The 8304-nt window shown below is 66.7% G+C and overlaps 1 protein-coding gene across 2 annotated transcripts in view; it reads right to left on the bottom strand.

The window, feature by feature from the left end:
* The window catches only part of SMTN (smoothelin), a 48585-nt gene that overhangs the window by 14973 nt on the left and 25308 nt on the right, over positions 1–8304 (bottom strand). For both annotated transcript variants that reach the window (XM_026661205.1, XM_029913835.1), the window contains exons 11-12: positions 8182–8270; positions 274–432 (exon numbers count right to left, since the gene is read on the bottom strand). In XM_026661205.1, coding sequence (XP_026516990.1) covers positions 274–432; positions 8182–8270 — 248 coding nt within the window. The remainder of the gene's footprint in view (positions 1–273; positions 433–8181; positions 8271–8304) is intronic.

The raw sequence follows: 8304 nt of genomic DNA, 5'->3' as shown, positions 1-8304 counted from the left end.
GCCTCACTCCCACCCTGCTCCAAACTCCACCACGGCCTCATCCTCCCGCCCTGCCACCCAGCCACTCCCCAGACCCCACCGCAGCCTCACCCGCACCCTACCCCCCCCACCCCACTGCGGCCTTACCCGCACCCTGCACCCCCAGACCCCACCATGGCCTCACCCCCACCCTGCCCCACAGCCACCCCCAAAACCCCACTGCCCCCTCAAACCTACGCCACAGCCAGGCTGGGGTAGCTCAGTCAGGGGCAGAAGGAGACAGGCTCAACGTACCATCTTATCCAGCACGTCCTCCTCCTCGATCCTGCTCAGCTCCTCAGCGCTCAGCTTGCTCCTCTTCTCCGGCTCCCTCGCCTGGGCCTTCTCCATCCCATTGGGCAGCTCCGGCTCTGGAACCGGCACCTGGGGCTGCTCCACCAGCTCTGCCTCCATCTGCAACAAGAGGGGCCGATGTCGAGAACCTCCCAGCTGCAGAGCGCCCTGCCCTGCCAAGGGCCCGGGCAAACCCCACGCATACATCCCCCAGCCCCACAGGGAGAGCAGCTCCGGTCGACAGCCCCAGCGCCCAGCCCTGGGAAGACGTGCCGGGGCGCATGCCCACAAGCAGCTGAGGACTTGGTTTTACACCCCAGTACTACCGTGCCCTCAGTGCCAGGCTGGGTATTAGCTATGGGCTGACGAGAGGGAAGAGCGCCACCTACTGAGTTGCCAATGCCACTGCCTGACCATCTGCCCTGCTCCCACTACCCATCGAGCCGGGCCGTACCAGCAAGCCCAGCAGAGGCTCTGTCTGCCAATCCTCTACGCCCACACGACAGGCTGAACCATCCTGCCCTTCCCCAGCCCCCCCAGCCCCGCTCACCCCTCCAGCGTTCCATAAGTAGAGCTGTGTTGGGGGCAGCCCTGACCATCTCCACACGCAGAGGGGACGTGACTGACCCGAGGTCACCCAGCAGGCCAGGGCGGGAGCAGGGAATAGAACCCAGGAGTCCTGCCTCCCAGTCCTGGGCTTCTGCCACTGAGCCACATGTGACAAAGCAGGAATTTTTTGTAATACTTTCAGGAGATCAGTTTGTGCCTCAGTTTCCCCTCTGTGCTGGATTGTCACTAGCGGGTGGAAAAGGGCTGTTTGCACTCTGGACAGGCGAAGAGACAGATATGGGTGTGGCCTAGCTGTCTGACACTCAGGCCCAAGTTCAGTGGTGCTCTGGAGAGCACAACAGCAGATCCAATTACCCAGACGCTGACACCGAGCAAGCAAGGACCCAGAGGCACATGGACTTCCCCACCTCTCAGCAAGGGGGCTGCCCAGCATTTCCCAGCCCAGAAACAGGGGTCCGGAGAGGTGTGAGCTGGGGGACAAGTGTTGGCTGCTAGTGGCAGTTGAGGATTTGGACCAAGGTCAGACGGACAGAGAGCCAGAGTTCACTACAGCTTGGCTGGGCACAGGGCGACCCCGAATGGACGATGCTTTACCCCTCATTCCTCTGGGCTGCCCTAAGGGCATCCTGTGACTAATAAACCCGACTGGCTTGACAATACTGCGAGTGTCACTGCACAAGCTGGACGAGGTGCATGCATCCCCCAAGAGCGGACAAGTCCCCCTCGGCTGTCTCAGCGGGACTCGCTGACCAGAGCTCACGGGGTGGAGCAGGCCCAGAGGTCCAGTCTAAGGAGGCGGTGAAGCCGCGTGGCTTCCCCTGGAGGAAGTGAGAGATGCCGGGGATCTGGCCCATGGAAGGGTTCCTCCCAGACGCTGTTCCAAAGCTGGCCCTAGCTCCGATCCGGTGGCTCCATCACCCCACACCACCAGAGCCCGGGGCAGACGTGCTGCTCCTGCGGGCAGGCGATTCCTTCCCTACCCTCACAACTCCTGCTCTCCGCCTCAAAGGGCACGCAGAACCCTGCAAGGGGAACGGAAGAGCCGGGGACAGGGCTACTGGCAACCTTAACACAGGCACGAGGGTCCAAGCAGCCCATGCGAGCTCAGCAGCAGTGAGTCTACACGTCAGGCAGCCCAGCTACACCCAGCGAGCAGGGGGGCTGCCCGGGCCGGCGGGTGGACTGGGCAGCAGGCACCGTGGACGCCTCTAGCTCCAGCACAGGATTTCCAGAAGGATTAAGGGGCTTATCGGAAAGAGGATCCTGGGCTGGGGATCAGGAGCTGCCCTGGCAACGAGGCAAGCCCAGCCTCTTCTGAACAATCATGTGGTGCCGGCTCCTTGTCAACACTACCCCCAACAAATACAGCCCGGCCAGCCGGCCAGGCCCAAAATAGCACCACAAAGGCCTGCGGACGGGGGCTGAGCCCACACCTGCTTGGCTCCATTCGCACTCCCCTGGCAGAGCAGCAGGGCCCGGGCACCCTGGCGCTGGCCGGCTGAGGGGCTGAGAGGGGACAGTAGCCCCGTTGGAGCAGGGTGCCCCCCATGGCAGGCCAACATATACAGCACAGCTGCCCTCTGGGCGTGACGGCCGGCAGCGCAGCCTCTCTCACTCTGCCCAGCGGCTCGCTGGGGGTCAGTTCTCTTTGGCTAAAACACCAGGGGACCAAGGGCTGGGATTTCCCAGCAGCCCTTGGGGCAGGGGCAGACCAGATGCCCAGCGCCCTTGGCAGGAAGCTGGCCTCTGTGGCCGGGGCTGGTGGTAGGCAGGCAGTGATGGGAGGAACCAAGCCTAGGGCAGGGCCGAATGCCTGTTGTCAGCTGGGCCCGCTGGGCTGTGCGCACAGCGGCCCAACTAGCCCTGGTGCTCAGGCAGACTATCCCAGCAGCCAGGGGAGATCCCGCTCACAGCGACGCCCGGACAGCCTCAGCAGCAAGCAGCTCTGACGCTGCCTATAGTGTCCCAGCACCCGCGGGAGGGCGCAGCTCCCTGGCTGGGCTCGGAGCTGGGGTAAGGAGACCCCAGGCCAGCTGTCCCTGCAAACAAACGCGGGCAGGCAGCAACGCCCAGCACGACAGGCTGCTCCAGATGGCATGTCAGCAATGCAAGGCAGGCGGCCTGGATTGGCTCCGGGTGATGGGAGCCTCGGCTGGCACAGGTCTCCCCCAGCAACCCCCAGCTGTAATCTCCTGCCACAGCCCCAGCTAATCCCCCGTGAAAATGCGCCTGCCTGGGCCAGCAGCAGCTGGCGCAAGCTCTGGGGCTCCCCCACCGCAGGAACAGCTTCCCTTTGCCCAGGGGCCAAGGCTTGGGGAAGGGCCGACAGGGGCCTCGCCCAGGCAGCTCCAAGCCGGCCGCCTGCCCTGGCCCCAGCGGGGGGACCGGCACTGGGCACCCAGAGTAGATTTTCAGACCAGCCAGCAGGGGCAGACCAGGGCTTCTGCCCAGCAACATCTGCCCACCTCTGCCTCCTTCCCCCAGACCCAAGACCTAGCCAGCCAACGCTGCCCATGGGATGGGCTCTCAGGGAAGCCGTCCACTGGAGGGAGTGGGCCTGCCACCCCGCCTTCCCCTGCCCGGAGCCTGCACACTCACAAAGCTGTTGCCCCTGGAGAGGTGCACAGACGACTGCCTGCGGGTGCTGGAGAAGGTGGGCGGATGGGCCACGGGGCTGCTGGGCTCCTCGGTGCCCGCAAAGTGGGCACAGGGATCTTGTGCCTCCAGGAAGAGGGTGCTGGGGTCCTTCTCCTCCAGATCCTGGGCTCCCAGCCAGAGCGTGAGCACCTCCAGCTGCCGGCCGAGGCGCGCCTGCTCGGCCCGCAGCACCAGGTGCTCCTCCTTCAAGTCGTTGAGGGCGCTGGCCAGGGGCTGCAACTGCTGTAGCGCCTCCTCCAGGCGCCTCTCGGTGGCCAGCTGGAAGGCCTGGAGGTCCAGCTGGATCTCCTCCACCGCCGCCTCCCGGGCATTGTCCAGGCTGGGGAGGTGCACCCCCGGCATGGTGCTGGCTGGGGATGGGACGCGGGCACGGCGGGGACCCTCGCTGCCACGCCGCAGGCTCCCGGGGCGAGACGCCGTGTGGTCAAGCCCCTCTCGCTGCCAGCTCCGGGCGGTGGGCTCTGCATGCTCCCAGCCCTTTATAGGGGCTCTTGGGCGTTGCCCCTCCCCGGGGCTGGGCTCCACCAGAGAGGCCTTTGTGTTCAGCCCGGCTATTCTTATCCACAGGCCGGGGCCTGGCAGAGGGGCCGACACAGGAGCCGGGTGGGGAGGTGCTGAACTTGGGACAGTTCCCAGCGCAGCCCAGTGATGGACTCGGGCCAGGTGGCCAAGCCGGGGGGGCGGCACTAGGACATGCTCGTGTGCAAGCCACCTGCCTCCCCACCCCCACACTCAGCCCGGGCTCCCCCTGAGCTGCCCCCCGGGGGCTCGCCCTCAGCAAATGGGGGAAGGGTCAACCAAAGCACTGCTAGGTAGAAAGGGGCTTGGATAGAGCAGGCCAGCTCCCGCCATGCCGCCCCCCCACCACACACACCCAGCCCCCGCCATGCTGCTCCCTCAGTACACCCCCCACCTCCCTCAGCCCAGCCCCCGCCATGCTGCCCCCACCACACTCCCCCAGCCCCCGCCGTGCCACTCTCCCAGTACACCCCCCACCTCTCCCAGCCCCCGCCATGCCTCCCGCCACCCCACACACCCAGCCTCCTGCCACCACACTCCCCCAGCCCCCACCATGTTGCTCTCTCAGTACACCCCCCACCATGCCGACCCCCACCACCCCATCACCTCGCCACCCTACCCCCCCAGCCCCTGCCATGCCTCCCGCCACCCCACACACCCAGCCCCCACCATGCTGCTCCCTCAGTACACCTCCCCCAGCCCAGCCCCCGCCATGCCGATCCCCACCACACTCCCCCAGCCCCTGCCATGCTGTCCCCACCACCCCATCACCTCGCCACCCTACCCCCCAGTACACCCCCCACCTCCCCCAGCCCAGCCATGCCACTCCCCACTGCACCCCCTAACTCCCCCAGCCCAGCCCCCACCATACCATCCTACACAACCTGTCTATAACTCCCCCAGACCAGCCCCAGCAGTGCCACCCCCTGCACCCCAGCTCCCACAGGCCAGCACTAGCGTCCCCTCGCAACACCCTAAGGAGGGGGAGGCAGGGCCCTCAGCACACAGCCCTGCAATTCCTTTGGGGAGGGGCAGCCTCCCAGTGCCACCCATGCCCATCCAGGCAGTGCACCCAGCTTCCGTCCCGCGCCCTGACAGTGCCAGCCCCTCACCCCTGCATCAGCACCCCCGTGCATGGATCTCACCCGCAGAAGGGGAGGCCTCCATCTGGGCTCTGGGCCGGCGCTGCCCAGACTGGGGGCAGAGAGCACAATGCACAGACAGGAGGTGGCTGCAGGCCCAGGCCAGGCCCCCCTACCCTCCATGGGCCATAGGGGCAGGATTTCCTCTGGGGTGGGGCTGCCTGTTCCGCTTGGGGGTCCTCAGGGGGTCCCCATCTTCACCCTGGGCCCTCCCTCCCCATGGCCTCGGTGTGCACAGCCCAGTGCCAGCGTTGGCAGGGACGCTGTTCCCGCCCGGCCTGCTCCATCCACCGGAGCCAAACCTCTCTGCGTCACAGGCCACTCCCCACCAGCTGCTGCCCCCCCACCGGGGGCTCCGAGCAGGCAGCTCCAGCCCCACTGCTGACTCTGCTCCAACACCAGCTCACCTGGGGGCGCTGAGCTCCCGTGAGCACCTGGCACGGCTGGTAAATAAAAGCATCAGCCAGGCAGATCAGGTTCCCAGGCAGAAAGCGGCAGCAGGAGTGACGCGCCCACTCTCAGCCTGCCCCCTCTAGGGCCCAGGAGCACGCAGCACCCTCCACAGGGGCCCCTGGAATAAAACACCCCCCCCCCCCCCCCAGCCACACCGCTCCCCCTCCGCATGGGCACCTGAGAGCACAGTCCCCTTGGCCCCCCACCCAAGCACCTGCCAGCCCCACAGCGCACTCCATGCCCGTGGCCACCTGTACCTGGAAGAGGTTGTGGGCTGCTCCTCCTGCCCCTCTCCCCTGCGGACAGCCTCGGCGCCCACCTGGCAGCTGCGCTCTCCCACCGGGCAGACCCAGCTCCGTGCCCTCCACACTAATACCTTAATGAGAGCTGACAGGCAGCTCGCACCACAGCCGGGCCACGGGGCCGCGTTAGCTCATTAGTGTGGGAGAAGCCATCCCCCCCACACACACACACCCAGCAAGAGCTGTCCCTGCTGAGTGCGCGGCTCCCACGGAGGTGCTGCCCTCCTCCCCCAGTCTGCCCTGCGGATGCCCCTCAATCCCGACCCACAGCCCCCCGCTGCTCCCTCAAGGTAGGGCTCAGGAGCACCAGGGCTGCGGGGTGGTGGCTGGGCCGGAGCCTATGTGGCTGCTCCTGCAGGGAGCCCCCCCCCCCCCCCGTGGGGCCCCCCCCGGGACCTGGACACAGAGCGGCCGAGAGCTGCAGACTCAGCCAGAGGTGCCTCATGTACCCTGGGGAGGGCCAGGCCGGCTCAGCCCCTCCTCCAGCTCCAGGGGTCTTGTGGGACAGGACTCTGGTGCTGCACCTCCTGGGGAAGGGGAGATGCAGAGACTCCTGCCACAAGGGGGAGCCACCCACGGGGGCACGTGCCAGGCCTGGTGTCATCCTGGGCCCCACGGCCACTGGGCCCCTAACAACACTGCAGTCTGGCCCTGACGCCTTTGTTTTTCCTAAACACTGCAACATGCCTGAGTGCTCTGCATTACCCTACATGGCCAAGAGTGCCAACCATGCCCGGCCAGCTCAGGTCCGGCCACACGCACCCACCCCCTCCCCTCCCACTTGGGGGCATGCGCCTGCCCCCCGACCCCCCCGGGGACATGTCCAGCTGCACACGCCTGCCTCCCTCTGGGGCGCGCGCCCAGCTGTATGTTTCCCTTCGCTGACTCAGCTCCAAGGGCCACCCCCCAAGCACACACGCCACGCCATCCCCTCCCCGGGTCACACGCCTGGCACACACACCTCCCCCCGGCGCACGCCTGGCCACACGCAGGAATCCCAGCTCCAAGGGCCACCCCCCACGCGCACTCCCCATCCCCTCCCCGGGTCACACGCCTCCCCCCAGCGCACGCCTGGTACACACGCAGGAATCCCAGCTCCAAGCAGCCGCCTAGGGGCTAGGGGGCCACTCCCCGACGCCAGCCAGCTCTAACCCCCTAGGACAGGGGTTCTCAAACTGGGGGTCGGGACCCCTCAGAGGGTCGTGAGGTTATTACATGGGGGGTCGCGAGCTGTAAGCCTCCACCCCAAACCCCACTTTGCCTCCAGCATTTATAATGGAGTTAAATATATTAAAAAGTGTTTATCGTTTATAAGGGGGGGGGGGTCACACTCAGAGGCTTGCTCTGTGAAAGGGGTCACCAGTACAAAAGTCTGAGACCCACTGCCCTAGGAGAAAGGCAGGCAGGGGAGAAGGGGTACGTTTTCCAGTCCTTCCCAAGAATCCCCCTCCGGAGCAGGGTCCGGCCCAGGCTTCTCCTTGCTGTGCCCAGCGAGGTACCACCCCGCACTCTGCGAGGGCTCTGGGGTCCTGTCCCGTGGCTCATGGGGTCACTCGGCCCCATGTGACCCCAGAGTGAGGCCAGGATCTCCAGAGGGTGTGGGGGGGGATGGGGACACATTCCTCACACTGGGCTGCCACCCCCACACAGACCACACCATCACAGAACTCCCAGAGTAACACTGCTCTGACCTGGCCACCAGGGGGGGCAGCTGTGACAGCTCCCCACCAGGCGCTCGCTGGGCTCAGTGGCGAGGCCCCCCGCAGCCGACTCGGCAAACACGCTGGGGGGCTAGGGACAGGCCTGGCCCAATCCCAGCTGGGAGCTGCCGGGCCTATAGCCAGGCTGGGGCAGGATCTGGTTTCACAGCAGAGCCAGTGGAGGCCCAGGGACTTGCTTCCCTCCCCACCCCCTTCGCACAGCCTGAGCCCCCCAGTTCCTGGCACCTGCTCTGTGCCCCCCCAGACCCAGCCAGCCAGGGCTGGCAAACCCCCGCACCTGCCGGCTCAAGGGCTGAAGCATCCTTCCCTTGCGCAGGGCAGGGCAGGGCAGGGCACTGTGCTGGTAAAGCCCCCCCCCCGGGGACAGCCTGCACCGGGCGCGAGGAGCCCAGGTGGGGGCATAGAGTGCGGCAGGGCAGGACTCAGACGCCTGCAGGGGCAGCAGATCCCTCGTGTGCACCCAGGCCCGGCTCTTCCCCAGGCCCGCGGTGGTGGGGGGCTCACCTTGCTGGCTGTGCTGACCCTGCCGGTGCCGCTAGCGGTGCTGCTGCTGCTGCTCCGGATGGGCGAGCTCCGCAGCCCCAGGGTCAGCTCTAGGAAGGGAGGGCACGAGAGTAGAGGCTGAGA

This window comes from Terrapene carolina, unplaced genomic scaffold, assembly GCF_002925995.2.
Source record: "Terrapene carolina triunguis isolate 2854851 unplaced genomic scaffold, T_m_triunguis-2.0 Scaffold951, whole genome shotgun sequence".
Taxonomy (NCBI): domain Eukaryota; kingdom Metazoa; phylum Chordata; order Testudines; family Emydidae; genus Terrapene; species Terrapene triunguis.
Note: the sequence above shows the minus strand (reverse complement) of the source record. Positions and strands in the feature narration are given on the sequence as shown.